This window comes from Synchiropus splendidus, chromosome 4 (genome assembly GCF_027744825.2).
Source record: "Synchiropus splendidus isolate RoL2022-P1 chromosome 4, RoL_Sspl_1.0, whole genome shotgun sequence".
Classification (NCBI taxonomy): Eukaryota; Metazoa; Chordata; class Actinopteri; order Syngnathiformes; family Callionymidae; genus Synchiropus; species Synchiropus splendidus.
Genome location: NC_071337.1, coordinates 26,592,169 through 26,616,116, shown reverse-complemented (window position 1 = coordinate 26,616,116; position 23,948 = coordinate 26,592,169). Strand labels below are relative to the sequence as shown.

The following is a 23,948-nucleotide window of genomic DNA, read 5'->3' as shown; positions in this document are numbered from 1 at the left end:
GTGTGCAACAGATGGGCATGACAGCACATTGTGTTAGGAGCAGTGCAGAAATGTGCTCTCCTGTGTGTTCTCTTTATGCTCCTGTGCTGACTCCTTGTGGTGGCAGACCCCAGGAAACAGAGCAGATTGTCCGGCTCCCCCTCGCACCCCGTCACACTCCCAGGGGCAATTGTAAAACGGGAAGCAGACCAATGATTAAGACTGAATCCATGATGAATAGAAGGTCTGAGTGTTTGGCTAAGAAAGCAAGAATTGGTTGAGAACTGAATTGCATTTTTGGAGGATGTGACAACTTACAAAATTTATAATTTGGTATTTGTGTTATTAGGATGTTTAATATATTGTTTATGATATTAATCTAGGTAAAAATCTGAATTCACGTTGGTCCTCCAGTGCTATGCTCTGGTGGAAAGAAAAGGCACATTCAATTGGAGTAGTCAACGGTGGAAAACAAAAAAGCAAATGTGCACTGACCTCCTGTCTGTCATTATCTCAGTTTGTTTTTTAGGCTCCTGCATTGCCAGTTACGCTTCAATGTGATTTTATTGGGGTGGAATAGTCATGCTTCTTTTGATGGGCTGAAACTCAATCTATTTCTAAAATATATCTGTGAGAGATCCTAATGTTTTCTACTCGCATTAAAGCATATGCATGTCATCGTGCCAAGCAACCATTGTAGATTTTGAGTTGAGAAACCAGCAGCTGCTCAAGTGGGGTGACTGCTTATTGCCTTTGTTAGAGAAGCAACCCACCCAGCAGGGAGGCAAGTGTTTGCTTCACAAGTGGGAGAAAGAGAAGGCGCGAGAAATGTGTGACACATTTTGGTGAGTGAGTGCCTATATAAGATTAAAAATAAAAAAGTGCATTTGTTTTTTCAAACATATCCAAAATAGGTTCTTAAGCAGACTCAATGTATGCGAGCCCTATGTGAGTTTTCTTTAGCTGTGCTGGAGAAGTGGCTGCACCTTTTGTAGGAAGATGTTCTGTTTCTCACGCAGACATTGCCTGGAAGGCAGAGAAGCCGCAAAGCGGTGGACAGCATATAGGATCATTTTCTGTTGGGAGTCAATGATCCTCCGAATTAACCCCTCGTGAGATGGTTGCAGCACAGTGCCAGGGTCTATTATTTGTGACTTCCTCAAGAGCCAAGTTCATCTCCTGTCTTAGATCCAGGAGGATGAGCTCCACAATGTCAACTGTAGTGCTTCTTGATGAGACTTGATTAGGGTATCGAACACTCATCATCCAAAAGTGACTTTTATTGTCTGTGCTTTTTTATATAGGATATTTTGCAATGGACATGGATAGAAGAAGAAATGATGAAGAGAAAATGATATTTGTCAATGGAGAACAATCCACTGTGATGTCTGGTCACCTGCCTCCTGCCTCCCCTACTAAAACACAGTATCATCGAAAGTCACCACGTTCAGATCAAAACAACACCAACCTTTGCCAAGCATCTCTATCAGACTCTTTTCCTCCCACTCCTTCTGAAGTGTTGGATGAAGATCAAGAGTCGGTGACCCTACCTGCAGCAGTGGGGCTCAGGCAGTCAGTTGAACCAGGTTGGAAGCTGAATTTCAGCCACGATATGTCTGACGGCTACAAGTCGCCAACCTCCACTGTCTCGCAGCGGTCCTTCTCTGACTTCAGTCGTCCCACGTCCAGCCTCTTCAGCCAGAACACCAACCTGGCCAGCGGCAGGAGAAGCAGCATGTCTGGTAAATTCTAACTCACTTAAAGTCTCTTTTCTTCCTCCAGCCACCATGTAAAGCCTCGATGTGCATTTAAGCATCACATGTCGAGAGCGTCCATTAAGTAATTATTATTATTATTGCTATGGTATGCTTAAAAAGTGCTAGTTGAAGCAGGAAGAGAGAAAAGGATGCCAAAAAATACCCCAATAATCCCTGAATCCCTTGAAAATTTGTGACTCAAAAACCCTATTATTCTATTGTGTCGTGTCGTCTTTTCTTCTTCAATATTTAAACCACGTTTATTTAGACTGAGACACTGATTTGAGGAATGGTGTGTTTCTCCCTCCCTCAGTTAATATGCTTGTCTTCATTATTGTTATAGAGCCCTTACACAAGATAAAGTTGTTCCAATTTGTGGCAAACCCCAGTGACAACAGCTTTAGCGCAGATGGATTCACAGATTCTGTTTAGATCCTGGTCAAATCATTTGAAAAGCCCTTTGACTGAGAATGAGCTGGTCATATATGTTAATCATCTGCTGTGAAATGTCAAGATACAAGGAGGGATCGAACCTGGCTGGTGTTGCTGTCTATAAAAACCAAATGACTGGTGACAACTGACAAAAAAAAACACTGTTGATGTAGCTGAAAACTTCGATGTTATATTGTCTTTTGTTTTATTGTTGACTTCTTCCCAAATGACGATGAGACAACTTGATCCTGATCTTGAGTCGAGGTGCCATAGACCAAATTTTGCTGTCCCTGCTGATATCCACTTCTCCAGCCGGACTCATGTCTGGATTTTTGAGCAGGACAGAGTTTGTTCCAGGTCATGATTGAAGTGTGAAAGCACCCTCAGATATTATAATACCCACTGCTTGTATTGGTGGACAGAAAGAACATATCACCCATGCATTCTCCCATCTGTTTTTTTGCAGCTGTCAATAGTGAAGATGAGAAACGAGGTGTTGGCCTCTCGTCATCCCTGCCCAGACAAACATCATCGAGTCCCGGATATTCCACAAACCGCGACCAACACCAGTCGAACACATCTTCACCAAGCGATAATCGTCCTCAAAGTCAAATCCAGGTGCAGCTGCCTCCCATTTCATCAAACATCTTCCGCGGTACCAGATGTGAAAGAGCAAAACCAGAAGAAGAAGGCCAGCTTCATGGAGTGCCCAGGGGTGGCGCTGTTCTGGCTGTCCCCTCCATCACATCACCCTGCCCAAGTCCACAAGCCTCCACTTACCGGTCAGGAAAAGTGACGGCTGCTCCTTCAGTCAGTCAGCTGAAGGCTCATCAGTGGCCTGTGTTGCCTCCCATCTCGCCAGTCAAAGGTGAAAAAACAAGCTCACATATGGTGTGTTCACAGCCTCTTCTCTGCTCCACTCCCACACGCTTAAACTCTGATTGTCCTGGACATGGCTGGACATCCACTCGGAAACAAAGAGATGATTCCAGACTCTGAGAAATCAAAGCCTGCTGGCACAGTCAGGGGCTTGCATGTTCCTGCCCCCATCACAACACATTGTAAAAGCCATGTCACCTCCTCCCTCCTAATAATAAATAACACAGAAAGCTTTTCTTTTTCTTCTAAATCACCAATAGGAAGAAGGGCTTTTGATGAAAAGCTGGTACCGTTTGATTCCCTACTCAAAGGCATGAGGCCCCAACAATAGATGACGGGGTCCCTACCTCGTGTGCAGTGCCTCCCGAGCTAGTCTCCCCCATGCCTTCACTATTATCTTGGCTATGAGAGGGGGACGTGTTGCTGATGGTCATAAATCCACACTGACCGCCGTTCGCTGACGGCCAAATACTAAGGGCTCCCGTCACAACAGAATACCTCTGAAGCTATCCTGCGGCCACTAATTTACCGTTCCGAATGGAGATAAAGAGCCGGGCCACTGACATCTGACACTTCAGGAACCTTATGAAAGAAAGCAAAACAATGTGGAAATTGTGAAGGGATTTTCTCTCCTCGATCAGAGACGTCCACTGTTCTCTGTGTGCAGCCGTGCTGCGTGGGGCGCGCGCTGTATTATCGCACGCTGTTCCCTTGATGCCAGACAGTGAGCAAGTGTCACTGTTTCATTTATCTCCCTGCAGATGGAGGCGACTGGAGCACAGTGTGGCGGCGTGTATAGCTTAAAAGAGTCAAGTTTATTACAACTTTGCTTTTATTTTTCTCCAGCTACAGTTGTCATTTCCATCAGGTGTGACAACATTGTTCTCGAGGACACTTTCCTTTGAAGGAGCCAAGCAAGGCTGAGAAATGTGGCACATCAGTGTATTTGGAGGAAATGGTTTTAAAAAGTGATATCAGACAAATGGATTATTGATTATTATTCAACATTTATTTTAATTTTCAGGAGGTAATTTGCACCATTTATTTTTAAACAAAATGTGAGAAAACTGTGCATTTTTTTATGACAAATGCAGCCAAAGAGGAAAATGAAAGATATCTTCATTTATTGTATACTAGCTGTAGAAAGTTATTCCAATAAATAACCATTATTGCCGCAGCAATTAGGACTAGTAGCAGCAGCACATTGTTCACTGCAAAAACAATGACCAGTTTACTTAATATTTATAGTACATTTAGAAGTAATTTCTTTATTACTGGTTCATGTGATCCTAATCATTTTTTATTCTACACAGAGCCCTCTGAAGTGATTTCTTCAAAAAGACAAGGCAGCTTTCACAACAGTGAAGACGGTAAGGCCCTTTGTGCTGGAAAGTTGGTTGTTGTTGTTTTTTTTTTTGGTTCTTTCCAGTCAAGGTATTAAAGGTCAAAAAGGTTGATATTTCTGACTGCATTTATGAGGCATAAATTCTCAACTTGGGACCAAAGTCTCATACCCAAATATAAAAAAATACATGGTAAAAATGATTTTAATTTAACTGACCTCTTTTCTAAGCCAAACTGGAAGTAAGTGCTTCAGGTTTTGTGATGTGGGATTCACATACCAAACCAATGGGAAGAGATATTGTCACAGACTGACGCTCTCTGAGTTACTGTTAGTCAAGAAGAGTCACGTGTCTTCAAAGTGGCACTGAAATTCTACCTAACAGAGACTAGACGTTCTTTATGAAAACGTCCAAAAATCTAAAAACTCCACTGTAGAACAGTTCTGTTCCAAATGAAGCCCATTTTGTGACTGTACGCCAGTCACATTGATGGACATTTGGTGTGCAGCCCTGATGTACAGTCAGGCTACTGGAGTTAATGGAGACTTTTCATCCCCCTGAGCTCTTGTTGACCTCCAACATGGTTTTCTCAGATCCCATACAATCCAGAGGTTTGAACCCTCCCTGACCTGTTTTCAGCACTGTCAGCAGACTGTAACTGTCTTCAACAATGCAATGGGGCACTCTCCTACCCTTTCCACTCCATGCCTTTCAGCCCTGGCACTGAGTCGAAAACCAGGGCCACCAGCACACAGAGAAGTCCTTCACTACCTCGCACTCTACCATATCAAACTCACACACGCCCCGCACCACCCTTAACCTCTCTAGAAAATGGAGCCTGACTCAGCCCTCGGCGCTGAAGACTGACAGCAGCAATATGCTTTGAAGTGTCAAGTCAAGTCCCTCCATTGTTTCTCTGAGTAGAGCGTGAAGCTGCTCAAGTGCACAATAGCGCAGTGGTGTGTGTTCACATACTTGACTGTGTGTCGGAGGATACGTGTGCACGTCGATGCTTGGCCAAGAAGCTGAGTTTGCCGTTTCCCCTTTGTAACCTTTGTATATGTTATTCTTTTGTCCGGTCTGAGCTGCACTGCATTTTCAATGTGAGAAAAGCCCTTTTCAGGAGAGTGACAAAACCAACCAGTCAGTAGCAATGTTTCACTCACTAATCTCAAGATTTCTAAACCAGGCAGAGAGGAAGTTTTATCTTGATAGTTTGAGATTAGTAAAGTAATTGGTCATTAACGGTTTGGCTGCTCGGGTGAGGTCTGTGGAAATGAGAGCTGAATGGAGGATATTTTGAGTGATGTGTTTATTGACATGAGACGAGACACCTTGAGCCCGGAGGTCCACTTGAGCTCAGACTCTCATACCTCACCTGAGGCACTTCACTGATGGAGGTCTGGGAGTGGATTGTTGTGAGGCTTGTCTGCTTTTTAGAGTGTAAAACCTGGAAGTGCCTGGATTTGACTTAAACCAACTCTACAAATAGCTGAGATCTGAATCCTGATAAAGCTCGGTGTTGGTCAAGTGTTGGAATAAGAAACAGAATGTGTATGTTCGATTTGAGACCAGATAATATGCCATTATTTTAATTCACTTCACTTCACTTCATAACTATTCTATGCAGATGGTGATGCATAATTGAAGTGCAATTATTACAGTGTGTCCAAAATTACCCAGAACCCAACATTTTTGTCAATGTTTCACAGGTATGTAATGTTGTTTTTGTTGTTGTATGTCAAATGTCTGTTTGATTATTTTAGTACCATATTTATACAGTACATGCCAAGGCATATCTGGCTCAGTGTTTCTCAAAACCCCAAATTGTAATCTGGATCACTGAAAACACCTATATTGTTGTGGTTATCTTCATAATCTGTTTCCACTGGACTTCTTCAGGACGTTGGAGCTCGACGGCGATCTCTGAGCTCGGCTCCAGTGAGTCCCATGTGTTTGAGGAATTGGAGGCCGTTGCTCCTCCATCGACTTCCTGTCTCTCACAGGAGGAGTGGTGTGACTGCTCATATAGTCCTTCCCCAAATTCAGGTAAATACACCCTTAAAATTGTTTGTTTAAAGATAACAATTTGTGGGTCGCACATTTTGTCTATATCTAAATAAGTTGTAGGGTGAATTCTACAGTGTTAAATTCAACCTCACAGTTCAAGACCTTATATAATGACCATTTAAGTCTAAATAATATATATATGTATATTAATAATATATTATGATAATATATTAGTAATATATATTCCCCAGTTGTCTTTTTACTAAAGGTTTGTTTGTTGTTGTTGCCACCTCTGTGTGCCTCCCAGTCACGTCCTAGTAAGCCTTGTTTCCTCTGTGACTTGTGTTGTGGATGGTCTTATCTGAGCACTCACCGTGTCAGGTCTTTGTGTGAGTCTGTGTTGGGCAACAAAAGCCCAGTAAATGAGATGTGTGTGTGCATGTCTCTGCGAGACAGTGTGTGAATGCGTCTGTCCCTGAGGTTGGTCAGTAAGACGTTGGCCAATGAAGACTTCTTCGACCTCTGCCATAGCCGCTAATCCCTGACAAGGTGTTTAACCTGCTTGCTTGACCCGAACCTCTGTCTGACCCTGGTGACCTTTGCCCGAGGATGCAGGGGGGAACAGGGTGGCCGCTGCCACAGCAACCAGTGTGAGATAAAATCTTGTCAAAGCGTTGAGTAAATGTGAGTATAAACCCTGACCTGATTTTTATCTGGTGGGCAAAAAACTCCATTTTGCTCAGAAGCAGCATGATCAGAGACGCAAATATAATTTCACTTCTTTAACAATCATTAATTCTTCCACAAGCAAAAAATTTTCAAAACGCAAAACAGACAAGTTATTATTTTTTGTATTTTTTTGTAAAAATAATGGCGTCAATGTGGCGAATGCTTATATCACAACTAATTTTCTGTCCTGTTTCACTGTTTAATTTTTGTCAATTTTGATTTGATCCTGTTTTTGATGAAGAAAAGTTCATCCTCAAGATGATCTGATGAGTGCTGTCATGACGTGTATGAATTAAATGTATTATTCCCTCCATCTGTTCACCTGGAATTGGTGCTGAAAAATGTTGTTTTGGATTAATCACAGTAATAATTTTTGTACTTGACCAATTAACCAGAATGTATATCTTGAAGTCCCATCCCAAATTTTGATTACATTTATTTTCTATTTTCATGACATTCATTTTATTTTATATTTGGAACAAAGTCATTTTTGAAACAAAATGGAAACCGTGGAGAAATATTTCCTGCAACTCACTGCATGAAGGAGCGACTTCATTGACTCTTCCTGCCCAGGTACAATAGTAAACTGATGAGACTTATGGTTACCATTTATTTTACTATAATTTATTGACTCACTTTAAATAAGCAATGTGGTTCAGCTTTGTGTTTTTAGTATGTCGTCGCTTTGTCTACGTCTTTGTTGTTTAATGTGTGTCTTTGTTGGTTTTATGGTCCATGATGTCTGTTGCAGCTGTGACCCATGGCATTTGCCCACAGTAAACTAATGTTATCAAACATGTTCAGAAGGTATCCAGAATTGACTTAATTCCCCCGTTTATTGAAACATTTTAACATGGCCCTTGCTCTGGATCTCACGCTGCACAGTGGGAGCTGACGTCAGTTTTTAGTCTTACGGCAGGAAATCAAAAACTAACCTTTTCTTATAGATTATAGCATATATAGCTATCTTAAGCTATTGGCAACAATAATGAAATGAATTCAACTGGATGCCTTTATTGTGATTACACAAAATGTACAAGAGATTATTAGAGGGGGTGAAAGAAGAGAAGAGATATATAGAGAGTAGAGTAAGATTTCAAAATAGAAATATACAAACAATCTCAATGTAAAAAAAAGACATTGTACGGTAGGTGGAGATAAGTATAAAAAAAACATTTAATCTCTTCAGACATTTTCTCAAGTTTTGCGTTTTGCAATTTGAGCGAGGAATAACTTATAAGGAGTAATAATTGAACTCTGTCATGTTTTTGCAAAGAAGAATGACCTTCTTTGTGGACAGTTATTATTCACTACGCTTATCAATTACAATTCTGTTACAACTTAAAAACTCAGCTTTCCATGTCATATGAAGCTGGTGGCTTTATTATACATATTGAGTGTAAACTAGATCCATTCTCAAGTCTTGAACAGGATGTTCTATCTATCAGTTCTGTTTTCATTCTGGAGCGGGTGAACGAGTCTTGTGTCTTCTTATGTGCTTGCCTTGTTCCCTTCTTTTTTGTCATTGAAATGGCTCTGATGTTTTTGTCTCGCTACAAGATGAGTCAGGCAATGTCCCTAAAAGTGGCCTGTTGATCACCATTTTGAAACACTAAGTATCATGGCAGTGAAAGACAAAAATGTTTTCTGCGCATATGTAGACGGGAGACCTAAGAGGTTAAGGGTGTCAACACAGTTTGTCCTGCCATAACACTATAAACAAATCACACTGTATTTCCAAACATTTGTGTCTTGTTGTGCCTTTATCTGTACATCTTAATGTCTGCCCATTTTATCGCCAGAGAATGGTAAATGGCTTCGGTTTTGACATTCTCTTTTCAGACTGTTTGTTTGTTTGTTGATAAAGTTTGCTGAATTATGGATGAATTGTTGGATGGAATGATGCAAAGTAGCATGTTTCAGGTAACATTCAGGATGTTTTTTTATTATGCCTGACAGCAGAATCGTAAGGTTTATAACTCAAAAGAATGTCTAATAGGTTTCCGTCTTGTTACTTTTGGTTAACAATGTACTAATACCTGATACAAGTGAAAGTGTGTGTCACCACATTGTGTTACGCCGCTAGTTATCCCTGGGATTTCCTCTCAACGATTTCCTAATGAATCAGCAACAGTTCCTTTTTTTTTTTCCTCTACCTGAGGGATTTCTTTACCAAGCCACACACTAGACACCCACATGTGTTTTCAACCGACAAACAATGAGTGTGAGCGTGTGAGAAAGTGGACATGGTCAATCAGTTTTCAAGGACTGAAAACTTCCTGTCAAAGAAAGCTTTTTTAATGAAAGTGGAAAGCCTTTTGGAACTTTTGGGGGATTTTGCAGGAGATGGTGTGTATGCGAAATCCTGGTGGACAAAAATTCCTGCTCCACACCCTCCTAGCGTGGGTAGAGGATTTGCATGGGCACCAAGCCACACTGTCACTGATCCGCTTTTAATTGGGTGTGACGATAGAAGCCCGGGGGCGGAAGAGGAGGGTGGGGGTTTTCACTTAAGAGAAAGGTTTGCTTTCTGTGTGGCTGAGTCAACATCACAATTCATTTCAACAAGTGGTTCAATAAAGATCATATCCCAATTGGTTCCCCTGCATCTATTACCGGTATTTTTTGTATCTGAAATGTACAGAAACCTGTTGATTCAAACTTACAAAAGAGTCGAATCAGTACATTAAATAAGTAGATATAAAGTGTGCTTGTTGCCAATAATGTCCATCTAAGTTGACGTCAAATATTTTTTAAATGCAAATGAGAGATTGGTGATCAAATGACTTATTTCTTAAGTAGCAGAGTGTTAAATACCAAGTAAAAAAACTCAATTAGACTTGGACTGAGTGTGGCCCGGGGTTCAAATGCAGCCCTTTACCTCTAATATGTGGCTCTCATGTGGTCAGAGCAAAACCACGGAAGAAATTACAATTTGAATTGCAAATATAATTCAATAAACACTGTATGTCATGATGATTAATGATTCTGTTGTCAATACCTTCCAAACTCCAAGACTTATTTTGAGATAAATAAAATGTATATGAAAATACTGTATGAACCAATGTGAGTGATGGATAGAGGGTAGAAGTTGAAGAAGTAAATTCAGTCTTGTGACATTAACTGTTATGTCATCCCTCTCACAGAGCTGACAACTGGACTAGCGGCGCTGACTGTCGGCTGTGACTCGGGAAATCTGGGATCGCTGTCCCGCGTGCAGCTACTCCTCCTTAACAGAGTGCAGCCCGTGACCCTGCAAAGTCCTCTTGGCTTTGATGAAGATTTCCCGTTGGTGGAGGAGTCCACGTGTGATCATTTGGAGTTCACCTCAGCAGGTAAGGCTGACAAACATGGTGGTGACGGTTTGTATTTAACTGGAAAACCACTTCAGCTGTTTTGCATAAGAGAGTACTGGTATAGAATGTATGGGTGACTCCTCTTCAAAAAAAAAACTTTCATGCAACAGTCATCATGAAGTGTGAAGTTCCAACTTCATTTGAGTGATGCATACAAGAGTCAAGCACAGATATGGAATTTATGAAATATATTTGATGATTCGCAGTTTGCATCACATTGTATGGAGCTCTGAAATGAGCAGAGAGAAGAACAATTATTAATATTTCTGTCCCTTACTTTTATTTATTTTTCCCGGAACAGAAGATTCTTCCATTATATTTGATGATCTTTGTCGCTTTGTGCTTTTTGTTATTTGTGCGGTGACATTAAAGTGGACTTATAGTTTTTGGGTCTGACATTTTTTTCAAATTTGGATATATAATTGTATACGTATTTCATTACACAAAAATGATATAGTTTTTAAACAGCAGTCCTAACCATTCACCAGGCAGGCCTGAGACGTTTTTGCTGTGTGGGAGCGAACCACGTAGGTATCAGGAGTCTATACCAGAGCCACACAGCAAAGATTCCATCTGCTGTGAGGCTGCTGCCCAAGGTTAATCATCAACTTATTCAAGTCATGGAAAATCCGGAACAGATTTTCTTCTCTGGGTTAAGAAACTCTTCAACAACTAGGCAGCCATTACTGGTTGAAGAAGAGTCGCTGGAAACCTAAACGTGCAATAGCGTTATAGTTGTTGACAGATTATTAAAGTATTAAAATGCTTTGAAATGTTCTCACTAAAGAATCAGTCTTTGTTTTCAATACTGCCGGATTGATGTGTGACTGAAAGGCAATCTCAGTTTACTCAGTGTAAAAGTGCTCTGACAAATATTCTCGGCAGTTTGTACGAGATCGTTTGATAAGTCAAAACCGTCACTTTAATGGCAGGGAGCAGTGCGACAGGTGTTTGTCTTTGTAAAGAAAACACACATGAACAGGAGGGGAGAACATGACAGGGACGAAAGGGCTGTCGGCCCTCAGACTATTTATTCGCTGAAGTGCGATGCAATCTTCAAGACTTGCCGCGAGCACTAAACTGAAGGCTTGGCCGTCCAGAGGAAAGGTTTATTGAGACATCCGAAAGCTCTATATTAATAAAGATCAAAGTGCTGGAGTGGATCATTAACCGGGAAAGTCCGACTGAGACATCTAGAGACGCTGAATTGCTGATGAGTTGATGATGATATTTCAGAAAAAGATGAGCATCACAGACCAAGAATCAGTAAACTAGAGTGGTGGATACATGTTTGAGTCTCAGTTAAGATATTAACAAAATGGGCAGGAGCATATTCACATACATTATTGTGTTGCCAATATACAAAACAAAATATCAACAACAGTTGTCAGGCCTCATCAGGAAGATTCAGATCAGCTTTTTAATGGAGATGTGAGGGCCATGTTTTTTCATTGTGTTTGTTTCCACTCAAAATCGGTCATGATGTTACACAATGTGTCACAAATTCATAGTCCACCAAAGTTTGTCAGCAAGCTCTGAAAACCAAATTGGATGGCAATAATGAACATTGACGGCGGTGTTATTTGACTAAGTAAATGTGTTTTGTTTTGTTTTTTATCCCTTTTCTTGTTTGTTTCTTTGTTTTTGTTTTCCCTCGTGCAGTACAGACGTGACTCACATGCTCACAGCTGTTTCCTAAGAAACATTAACTGGGGTTTAAGAGAGATATTTCCTGCTAAATCGCCTGCGCGAGCAAGGCAGGTGTCATTGCATGGAATATGAGATTGCTTGTTCTTCCAGCTTAGTCAATGGAAGACCATCATCTGAGGTTGCTGCACACAGCAATGAGCATTAATGGTTACTATACCTGTCTGCCGCCAAACCTTTTTGAGTCAAGCTCAACCACGACTTTCTGACTGCTTTTCCAAATGCATGTTTTTATCAACATCAACCTGCATTTCAAGGTCTTCATCCTCTCCAGCCATTATGTCCACTGGTTATAGTGGATGAGGGAATTGAAATTCATGTCCATCTTGTTCTACATTGAGCTTGATTTTTTTTAAAATCTTATAATGGTTGAACAGATTCAGATTTTGAAAAGTTGCAAGTTGCAATATGTTTGTTTAAAGGCCATTTCCAAAAGCCTTTCAAGAATGTGAACTAAAAAAAAACATATTATTCATGAAAGTGCGGTCAGCTCGGATTTTACTTTAAAGTGAGTGGAAACTTTCCTTCCACCACTTTCACCATTGTCATCACGTTTATCATTTTGATTTACCTTTCAGAGCACATCTGAATTAATGAGGTGAATGTAGTCTTTCTTACACAGCAGTTACACACCTCCTGGTCACACAAAAATAAATAAATAATTCAATACAAAAAAACAACAACAACAGTGATTAACTTTATTAAGACTGAGACGTGAAGCAGACAACCATAAAACCAAGCTTTCCATACCCCCAAATTACTTTCCAATGTATGGTCAAACCAGCTGAACTGGTTTAGGAACATAATGTACAGTACAGCTACATAAGATGAACTTTATAGATGGACGTTGTAATATGAACTGTTGGTTTTTCAATGGCTTTGTGTACTGAGCACTTTCATCATTGTGTGTTCTTATTCATATCAATGTTTTTCGTTTGTTTGTTTTTTTCCTGGCATGGAAGGTTCAATCTTATTGCATTTTAAGATTATTAATGTAATTCTTTGTCTATTTTTTTATCTTGTTTTTCTAGACTATGTGTGTGTGTATGTATGTATGTGTGTATGTAAATGGAAAGACTAAAAAAAAAAGTTTTTATTTTACGCACACTGTTCACAATTCTAACCTGGTTGCTAGTCAAACGTGAAAATTAAACTTGAAAACATGAAAATACATAATAGTCCATGCTGATATTTACAAGTGAGAAATCAGTTTTACAGGAAGCATGTCTGTCTTGTGTGTGTGTGTCTGCGGCAGTGTTTGCACCTGGCACGCTCCTGCAGACAGGTGCTCCACTCTGTTTTCTTGCTCCATTTCTGCCATTATTTGCTGAGAGATTAGGCGCCATAATTGGACACAATATGGTTCATATCTGTGCTCAAACGCATATCTGCGTACAAAAGATAAATGCAAGTGCAAGGGTGCCGGGGGCTACCGCTTGTGTACACAAATGCAGAGACACACACCTGCCTGCCAACAACTTCAGGCGGCCGCAACTGCTGGAACAAAATTACAAACAAGTCCTGGGCATTACGACCAAAATATTATGTCACAATGTCATTGTCAAACCAGTATGCACGTTCGTCTTTTATTTATTGATTTTTTTTCCCAAGTTGTGCCTTCTGTGAAGCAAATGTTTAGATTAACGTGGACTTCATATAGAGTTGTCGAATGAAGCACCATTATCAAATGATTTGTGTGTTTTATCATGTCCTCACAAAGAAAAATTTATAAAAAGAACTGTTATTCATTTCTCATTCCGAAAATATGGGAACCAATATGATCATCACACTGCTAACAGTTTTGAGGAGTCACCACTATACTGTGGTGCAAAAGTTTGTCAAAAACGGGTATGAAACTAGCCACATAGCCACAGGTTTCAAACGTAAAGATGATATCAACATATCCAAAGGTCAGCAACATTGTGGCCCAGAAATGACTTTGGTATATGTGTACACAGCAGACAGGCAAAACAATTGGGGCTGTGATGTGAGTGGTTTTTTTTTGTGGTGCCACAAAAAAAATTTCATACCCAAACTACAAACTAAGAGGCACCGCCTTCAAAGTTATCCCTCTAGAGTATGTGAGTGTGATCTCAGTCATCCAACTTTTTTTCCAAAAATATCCATCTCTGATCTTGAAGCTCGAGTCATCACTTCCAGAACAATGTGGCTCAAATAAATCGGGGTCCCTCATGAGCATGAACCTGCTCTTCTTCAAATTTTCGTTCTCTGCTTGTTTACAAAATCGATTCCTCTGATAAAGTCAAATGATGGCACCGGCCTTTGACTCACTTATGACAATATTGATCATCTTTCTAATAATGTCTTGGTTGAATTTATGTGTCAGACCCTTTACGCCGTAAGTATTTGCTATGATTTGGATGTCAACTCTGAACCCTCAAATGGTTCCGCCTCCCCTCAGTGCTCTTCCATGAACCCCTGTTAATGAGTGGCCAAACATGAACCTGGTTGTTTCAAGGCCTCACACAATCATTTTGTCACAGCTGGCATTGCGCTTGAGCTTTTCATTTCAACCCATGTGAGATTGTGATGCACACAACAGTGATGCTTTCCAGCACCACAAGTATGTGCGCAGATGCTGATGCATCCTGTTCATTTTTACAGGTGACCTGAGGCCCAGTGCTGCTCGCAGTGCTGCTCAAAGCTGGAGCTTTGTGGGGAAAGTCCAAGAGCACAAATCAGTGAGTGACCAGATCCCTTTTTACTCCCGGCGTTCATCTATCACAGCAATAGCTAGGGCCTGTGCAGAACAAACACGGGATGATGGAGAATCAGCTCCAACTACAGGACAATAACCTGAAACTTGGCACACACACACACACACACACACACGCACTCTTGCTAGCAGACAAAGAGCAGCATTGATAAAGTCCTGGTGCATTTATAACTGTCATTCCAACAAGGACAGCCAAATTGTTGTTGATAATTGAGACACAATATAACAGAGGGCACGCGGCGTGCAGCAGGTGTGTGGTTAATCAGTCATGGGCTGCAGGAAAAAAAAGAGTCGCCGTGGCTGACTGTACCAGCACAGGCAGGCTCATTGCTTTGTCGTGGGGGGACAGCTCTGCTAAACACCCACGCGGTGGGATTCTTTCAGAGGATGCACTGCCATTAGGCTCAGACAGGGGCTGTGCGGTGAGAGGTCAAAGGGGTGAACAGGGCATGCGCATGCTGGGCTGCAGTGGAATGGATGCAGGTGCTCCACGTGATCTCAGATTAATCTCCCCTTTATGATGGATAAGCAAGAGAGCCCCTGAAAAGCATGAATGAGCCTCATAAGCCCCCCACAATTATGCCCGACTACAATGACGGGCTGGAGTGTTCAGTGTAGTATTCATAAGAATTAGCATAATGCACCTCACTGAAGCACAGAGCCCGCACCTAGATTATTCATAATGAAGAGAGATGATCAACTGTTGAAGCAGTGGGAGGAGATGACTTTAATACGACAAAGAAAATAAATAGATTGTGTAAGAACGCAGCTAAAAATTGCACCACACATGCACTTTGACCTTCATCGAGGGCCTTGACAGAAAACGATTGGTAGATTTCAAGACATTTAGACAATAACCGGTTTGGAATATAAACACTTGAATTTGTTAGGTCAGTGTGTCCCTGAGCAAGGCAGTTAAGTCCTTATGCTGCAGCTGACATTTAGTGCATCCTGCCATTGCATGTAAATGGATGACGTATCATAAATGATCATTTATGTTTTTTAAAATGTTTAATTTCATTCATATTACTTTATTTTAATAATAAATGGTCAGCATTACAAGTGCATTGTGCAGCAATATCGACAGCATCTAGTGGACTGTTCTTGCTCAATATGTGCTCTGTGTCTTGCAGAGTGCGTCAGATGAAGTCTCGTGCTCATCGTTGGCTGTAGACCTGAGTCCATCTCCCACATCAAGACCTTCCACCTGCAACTTTGGTACTGCACCCCTGAAATCTCCGTAGCAAATTCATTCTTTCATTCCCTCTCTGTTGCTATGACACACGGCTTCTCTGCTCCCTCCATACAATACTTAATCAATACAAGAGCCCATCTTCAACATTACCGACTGATCCGGTAAAAGCCCACTCAGTCCCTGTCAGCTCTGCTTTATTAGAAGCCATTGTCTCCTCACTGTCAACGCTGTGTTTGGTGTTCCCTCGCCTCCGGTACACTTAAGCCAGCTAATCCTTGCGAGGGCCAGCTGGCTCCCAGTATCACCTTCACCTGTGTGGTTAGCTTGTGTACATTCATGAGTGATGAGGAGGAGGCGACGCTTACAGTTAAAGCCACTAACACTGAAGAGCTGTACCCTTTGGAGGACCACTTGGAGGTGGAGAGCAAACTTCCAGATAATGGCTCACTTTATTTCCACCAGGTAAATTACAGTCCATTTCGTCGTTCTGGCTTCCTAAAGTTGTGTCCTGTGTTCATCCTCAGAGGTGCACCTACGGTATCTTGGAGGTCCCATCTGCCTGAGTGAGAACCATTTATATTCCTGAAGATAAGAATCTGGGGCATGCCACAGAAATACTACTATACTATAGTATAACTCATCCCTGTCCTTTGCCTTGTCGATCAACTCCAGGTAAACTTGACCTGAACCCTACCTGCTGCATTGCTTAGAAACACTTCCTGTGTTATGAAGGTATAAAGGCCCATAAATAGTTGACATCATCAAAAAAGTTTTTATGACATTTAGGGAAGCGTTTTCGTCCAGCTCCCCTTCATTGATATTATCTGCACCATGACCCTGACTTCCCTTGTCTGCCTTTTTCAGTGTGTAGCAAAGAAAATCCTGAGACTGTGTGGAGAAGCAAGCCCTCATTTTGGGCTGTAGTCTGCCATGTGTTCACATCTTAACTGCCTGTGAGACGCCACAAAATGTGCAGTGACTTTTCTTTGGAAGTCTGAATATGATGTATAAATGCCTTCAGCCTGAATTATATTGACGTAAAGAGTCAATGGTTTGACAGATGCAAGTGCAAACTTCAAGGTGAATGTCTAGCATTAGATTTCTGAAGTTTTTCCCTAACTAGTATTTCAACATAGTCACTCCCACTGGACAATTTTTCAAGTGGGCTCGATCACAAGGTCACGCAACCACAGACACACACACACGCACACAGATAGATGGACACACAGATACACACAAAACACTTGGAACTCCCCTCACCATTTCTTTATTGCACCTCTTTGTTGCTGAAAAATGTAAGGTTCCTATCTTGGTGGGTGCGACTCTTCTCACCCAAGAGGCCAAAGACATGGTCATCCTCTGAGGGGCCAGGGGTCATCTGCAGGGCGTGGAGAGTTCAATCCTGAGGTCACCCAGCCTCTAATGACTGCTCTGTGTGTGACTGGAGCATAGGTGAGGATCTGTTACCCCAGGGGTGCACGAAGTTCACTCTCTCAGTGGAACAATCAGTCATGGATGGAACAACCCCAGTCAAGTCATCTGCATTCGAACGAGCAAATGACTGATCAAAGGCAGTTGAGCTATGGTGGAAACTTTTCACCACTTGGAGATGTTTGTGATCTATTTGGTCATTTGTTTTTAGTTCTACAAATATCTCATAATTTGACAATATTCTTTACAGCACTTTTATTTGCTGCCATTACATTGAAAACCCAGACCTCAAATGTGTCCAACAGAAAACTGGCGACACTACATGCGTACTGGGACCACACACCAGTTTTTTGGTCACTTTTATGAAAAATGAGTCTTTGATGAATGTCGTTGAACAGTCAAAACAACGTATTAATGAAGGTGCAACTTCTCGCCTTTGAAGCAACTCTGTGATTCAAGAAAGTTGATGACCCTTTCCAAGAGCAAGCCTGTCAAACCTAAGGCCCACAGTTGGCAACATTATACATGTTTTCCAAATGTCTTGAATCTGCAGCCCTCGTGAGGCCCAGGTGTGCTATGGACTGGTCAGCATGAGCTTGCAAGACCACGCAGCCACTGCCGGGAGACGGTGCCAAGACGACAACGACGATGATGAGTTATACGTGGACTCATCTGCGGGCAGCTTGTCGTTTCCTGATGTTCATAGGACACGCGGGGAGATTTAGGAAGCACAGGAGATTCTGAAGCTGAAAATGACACCAGAAACTTGTTGACTAAGTAGACGAAATACGTAATAGGCTAAATAGGAACTAGACTTTGTCTGTTTTAACTCCATCCATCCATCGTTACCCACTTATCCGTTGCCGGGTCGCGGGGGCAGCAGCTTCAGGAGGTCACGCCAAACGGCCTTCTCCCAAGCGACATCCACCAACTCCAACTGGGGGATCCCGAGACGCTCCCAGGCCAGCGTAGAGATATAATCTCTCCACCTGGTCCTGGGTCGACCCCTCGGTCTCCTCCCAGCTGGACGTGTCTGGAACACCTCCCCAGGGAGGCGTCCAGAGGGCATCCTGATGAGGTGCCCGAACCACCTCAGCTGACTCCTCTCAATGTGGAGAAGCAGCGGCTCTACTCCGAGCCTCTCCCGAGTGACAGAACTTCTCACCCTATCTCTAAGGGAGACGCCTGCCACCCTTCAGAGAAAACCCATTTCAGCTGCTTGTATCCGGGACCTTGCTCTCTCGGTCATGACCCAAAGCTCATGACCGTAGGTGAGGGTCGGGACGAAGATTGATCGGTATATAGAGAGCTTTGCCTTCTGGCTCAGCTCTCTCTTATGGACAACAGTGCGACGAAGGGATTGCTCCAATTCGCCGACCAATTGTCTGTTTTAACTTTCACTTGTAATACGGTTTCTCACAAGTATGTTAATTAGCTAATAAATATTCAGAGCTATGGCTTAATCCTGATGAATTTCACAACTACAGCATACGAGAGAAAACAGAGAAAAGTCCAGAACTGTGATAATCATTGAAATCAAGAGTTACAAATACTGGCTGATGGTGGATGTTAAGAAAACAACAGAAAGCATGCATTTCATCGACTGCATCTGTTGATGCAGCGTGCGGAGTGGCACGCCAATGACCTCTCCGCACGCTTCCAGTCCCTTGATGTGCAGCAACAGCTGAGGGCCAGATCAAGATGTGTACCAACACTCTTTTTTTCATGATAATAGTGTGAGCAAACCAACACATACTGTGGATGTTAACTCTATTTTGCATTCTGGCCATATAGACCTCTGTTTTAAAACATATTGAATGCAGGATATTAATGCAAGATATGATTACATATATCATCAGAAACTTAAGTGAAGATCTCCATCAGTTATTCTGAAAACCGGGAATCAGTTCCACACAATGTGAAAACACTAGCAGAACCCATCAGTGTAAAACCTTGAACTTATTTTTGACATTGTTGCTACATTTTTTGATGTTGACGATTCAGGCCTGTCAGTTTATCTTGATGTCACTTTTAGTGAACTTGTCCTTTTTATAAGCGAAAAAGCTCTTATGAAAGGTTTTTTTTGTACTTCTTCTTCGAAAAGTTTTAATCTCTGAATCTATAAAGTCCAGAGCTTCATTCGTGATTCTGGTCCCTCAGGCGTGGAATGATCTTTTGTAAGATGTGCCTGCTCCCCAGTGAGGCTTGGTGATAAAAACCTTTGTTCAGTTGCGTGCTCATCAGGAATTCATAGGTAGTATAATCCCCCCCGATAATTGTCTCATGGCTGCCTCCCCGCTGCCCCGGTCACTCCACGTTCACCCCTGTCTTTAGCATTCAGCTGCTACTGAAGACGTTAGTGTCCAAATGAATGTTACGATGTGCGGGCCACAAAGAGAATTAATCTGAACTGACCCTTGTGAATTGTTCCGGCGCAGGCCCAAGGAAGCGAGGGGACAGATTAGGCCGCAGAGTGACAGAGATGGTCGTAGCAGAGATTAGTTGTGTAAGCAAGGATCGTTTCCCCCCCAGAAGACCACACACTGACAGTGTAGCCATGTCACTATTGTCTCTAAGCCACCGCCACTGTGGGCTCATTGGCTATTGTCTCTGAAATCCTCCAGTGCTTGGCCAAGTAGCACCCCCTCCCTTAAAAAAACCTGGCGTCAAGCTCTTTGATTGGCACTTGTCACGGCTGATAGAGAGGCTGACGTGTTGGGAAAAGCTTCGATAATAAGGCCGTGAAAGGAAAATCCTCTTCCCATGAATAATAATTTGGTGAGGATTTCGGCTTTTTCCTCCACCCGGCCCTTCTATTCTCCGAGGAGATAGGGGAGTGAAGGCTCTGGGTGGCATCACAAAAAAACCAGCATGTTGATTGTGCCTGATGCTCATCTCTTTCTCAAACATCCAAAGAAAGAGATACAAGACCAACCTTCTTGCCATCGCCTGGTGCGCTGGATGTGTGACTAAATAGCCAACGGCGTCAAGGGAGTTGAGCGAAGGGTGGGCTGTGTTTTTTTGTTTTGTTTTTTTTTTGTCTCCTTTGGCCTTTTCCAGATCAGCGCGGCTATTGGACCCGGCCGCTCATAGCCAAATCCAGCTATCTGCCCTGTTCAGATGCTGTGGTTGGTATGGAAACATGCTCTGGGTTTAAGATTGAGCCTTGTTTCCATCTTGCAGTGACCAGTATTCACTGCTGTGTATTCAAAGATTAAACCACTTTGGCGCTTTGGGAAAACAAAGAAATTAATCCTGCATACATTTATTTAAGCATTTTAAGAAAACAGTTTGCACCATGCATTGTTTTGTATTTTATGGATAGAACAAATGACAAATGTGATGGCGATGAGGATGCGGACATAGATTAAAAAACATGATGAATCTCCAATGGTCCAAGGAGGAACACCTTTCTCCTGCTCACCATCTATTTGACTGACATTGAGATTTCAGCCGGACATGAAGGTTGATGGAAGTGTGTGATTGTGTTCAGTGTGGTGGAAGAAGGCCTGGGAAATGAGACATGGCTCCATCAATCTGGCCGTCTGACCTCTGGATGTGCGCTGACTGATGTGGCGCTATACTGCTGTGGATTGATGAATCTGCTGTGTGTCAGCGCCTCCACTGGTAAAGGTTTCTGCTTTGGCTGGACAGAGTCATTCAGAATTTTGAAATATGGCTGGTCTTCTGTCACTGGAAAGGTCTAGTCTAAAACCGTGAGTGAGGCAGTTGCTAAAGGCAGCGCAAGTCTTCCTTTGGCTCCAGTCTGCATTGATGGAGCTCTTTGTGTGTGTGTGCTGCTACGCCAACAAGTGTATTCTGAGGACTTTGTATTTAAAGATAATAGGGGTCTTAATTGGTCGGTTGGTGACAAAATGGGTGGCTATTTAGTTTTCGGAGAGAGCGTCTGCACCTCACTCTGACTGTGAAAGGCTTAAAGCATGATGTGAGGTGGCATTTAGGAGAACAATGTGATAATGAGTCGGCATTGAAGGAACCAGAATAGGTTTTAGTGCCGTCTACTGAGTGGCTACTTCCTCGTCGATGGCTCTGAATACAGTTTGTTTTGTTTCAAATTGTGGGGATTTTACCTTCCTACATTGGCAAATGGCTCATCGCTTTTTCCTCAACTTTATTTTTCTCTGCCAGATCCTAGCGATGAAGAAGGTGCCATGGAGAACGAGTGCAAGCTTGACGACGGGAGGAGCTGGGAAGTGTCCTCAAACAGCAACGAGAGATATGGAAGTGAGGAGGAGGCCCGGAAGATGGAATTTAGAAAGACAAAGGTTCTGAATATGCTTTCCAGGCTTCAAGGTGGAAACGCACATCCACTCAGCCGCAATGGATGCTCCAACTTTGAGGACTGTAAGTATGTCATGAAATGCACATATTTAATTTAATCCTAATGAAATATCCATAGTGCGTGTAAGGTTTTTAAAAAAAAAGTTTCAATTTGTCTTTTCTCTCCTGGCGATAACAGGCTGCCGGTTATTGACAGATAATATATTACTATATTACTATATTACTTTTTTCTGAAACAACCCTATGCTCATGTCGCTTTTATATTTATAATTTGCCCCTCAACCAGGACTTAAACCAAACTTACATTTCATTATAATGTTTTAACCTCACATTTAGATTTATAATCACTAAAATAAATGGTCTTTCCTGTGATAAAATGTGTTGAAACCCTGATGTTGCCAGTTCGTTTGGTCCCGTTGTTTGTGCTGTGAGCGTACACAATTCTTGAGTCATGGAAGTATCTAGCGATGGTATGCTGTGAAGCATGAAGTCATGTGGAGTGATCTGCTTGGTGGAGGTAAGTGCCAGCACTTTTATAGTTTATGGAGCTTGTGTCTCTCCTAACTCAACGTTTTAAATATGGTGTGTCTCATCGTTTGGTCCTGGTGTTATTTGTTACACAGTCTCTGTAAACGCCTGCAATCCATAGTCCGAGCTTTCTCGCAAAATTTTAGATTTACTACTGGCTAAAGTTGATCTACGTTATTTATCTGCTTTGTTTCATTTTAGACTCTACTTACCCAAATGTTTAACATGTTTGTGTCTTGTATTTTGGAGTGATATATTGAATTTCCAGCACAGCATTATGTTGTTATCATTTGGGAAAGTGAACGATGTGTTACAAGCGTCAAGGCGACATCTAACTATGAAAGACAAGTTTCCAGTTTCTCTGAACTAAATAATACTAAATAATATTGCAAAAGGTTTTGATTCTTTTTACCGCAAGTGAGACCACAGAGGCGCTATATGATAATGTGCTATTCTCTAATGCTACAGTATATTTAATTCGATAAAGGGGCAAACAAATCTCTCTTGAGATATTTTGTTGTTTCCCTTAACACACAGACAACCACCCCAGCATCCAAACACCCCCATGACTCTACGACTCACTCTCTCACACTTGATTTTTAGACTTGGCTTTTTTAGAACCAGGACTTTAGTCAGGACTTCTCCAGTTTCCCTCAAGTGGCCAATTTCTGCCGTCCAAGTCTTTGTGAGCGTGTGGGTCCTGGCGAGTCCCACAATGGAGCCTCCACACCTAAGGTCAAGGCTGAGGGGCTGGGCCTCTGCAGGGGTCAGTCAGGTCTGCGTCGAGTGCCCGCACCAGTGAATGGGACTGATTGGTCGGATTTGTTCACTCGGTTATCAAGCAGGATGCAGCTGCCAGTGCTGGAAAGAGAAGGGCTTTTGTGCCTTCACAGGAGGATGCGAGCAGTTCACCTGTGAGATCATCAATATTATCGCTTTGGGCTGTTTAAAATGAAAACGGAGGATTCTTCCCAATTGTGTCCACTGTCTTAAACATTTCAAAGCCATGGGTTATTTTTCAGCAGCAAATCTGCCAAGGCTTTGCTGACTGGGAGTCCCAATGTGTCCATTAAAATCAAAGGACAAGTAAATGTAGCAGTCAAGAGTGCTGCAGAAAATGATTCACATGTTTGCTGTTGGGTTTTTGTTGACCTTCAGCAGTGCATACAGAAGTCCATACTGAGTGTTAATGTGGGCGATGGTTTGTATCAACTGAAGAATAGCAGATTTTGGCCAGTTGTAAAAGAAGTAAAGGACAAGTCCACAGTCAATGACTGTCTGATGAGCTTAGTCTTGTTTTCTGCCAATAACTATGAAGGCAACTTTTCCTGCACAACATTGTGTCTCTGTGTGTGCAGACAGGACAAAGAAGGGGTGGTGGTTCAACTCATCAATTCTTGCACCGCTTGTGTTTTTTGGGTGTGGCGTGTTTACTGAGCGTGTTCTAGTACAATCTGTCATATTTTGCCTCTGAACGTTTGCCAGAGTTCTTTTGTTGCCTTGTGTGCCATTGCAAACACACTCACACGTGTGATGTCGGCACCGACAAAGTGTTTCTCCTGT

At 42.2% G+C, this 23,948-nt stretch overlaps 1 protein-coding gene across 7 annotated transcripts in view; it reads left to right on the top strand.

Annotated features, from left to right (window-relative positions):
- The window catches only part of LOC128756728 (uncharacterized), an 86,355-nt gene that overhangs the window by 41,668 nt on the left and 20,739 nt on the right, over window positions 1-23,948 (top strand). For 6 of the 7 annotated variants that reach the window (XM_053861295.1, XM_053861294.1, XM_053861296.1 and 3 more), the window contains 10 exons: window positions 1,284-1,565; window positions 1,634-1,721; window positions 2,635-3,036; window positions 4,361-4,417; window positions 6,293-6,439; window positions 10,276-10,464; window positions 14,818-14,894; window positions 16,063-16,147; window positions 16,649-16,687; window positions 21,705-21,920. In XM_053861295.1, coding sequence (XP_053717270.1) covers window positions 1,715-1,721; window positions 2,635-3,036; window positions 4,361-4,417; window positions 6,293-6,439; window positions 10,276-10,464; window positions 14,818-14,894; window positions 16,063-16,147; window positions 16,649-16,687; window positions 21,705-21,920 — 1,219 coding nt within the window. In that variant the 5' untranslated portion in view covers window positions 1,284-1,565; window positions 1,634-1,714. The remainder of the gene's footprint in view (window positions 1-1,283; window positions 1,566-1,633; window positions 1,722-2,634; window positions 3,037-4,360; window positions 4,418-6,292; window positions 6,440-10,275; window positions 10,465-14,817; window positions 14,895-16,062; window positions 16,148-16,648; window positions 16,688-21,704; window positions 21,921-23,948) is intronic. The other variant, XM_053861297.1, reaches the window with a different exon arrangement.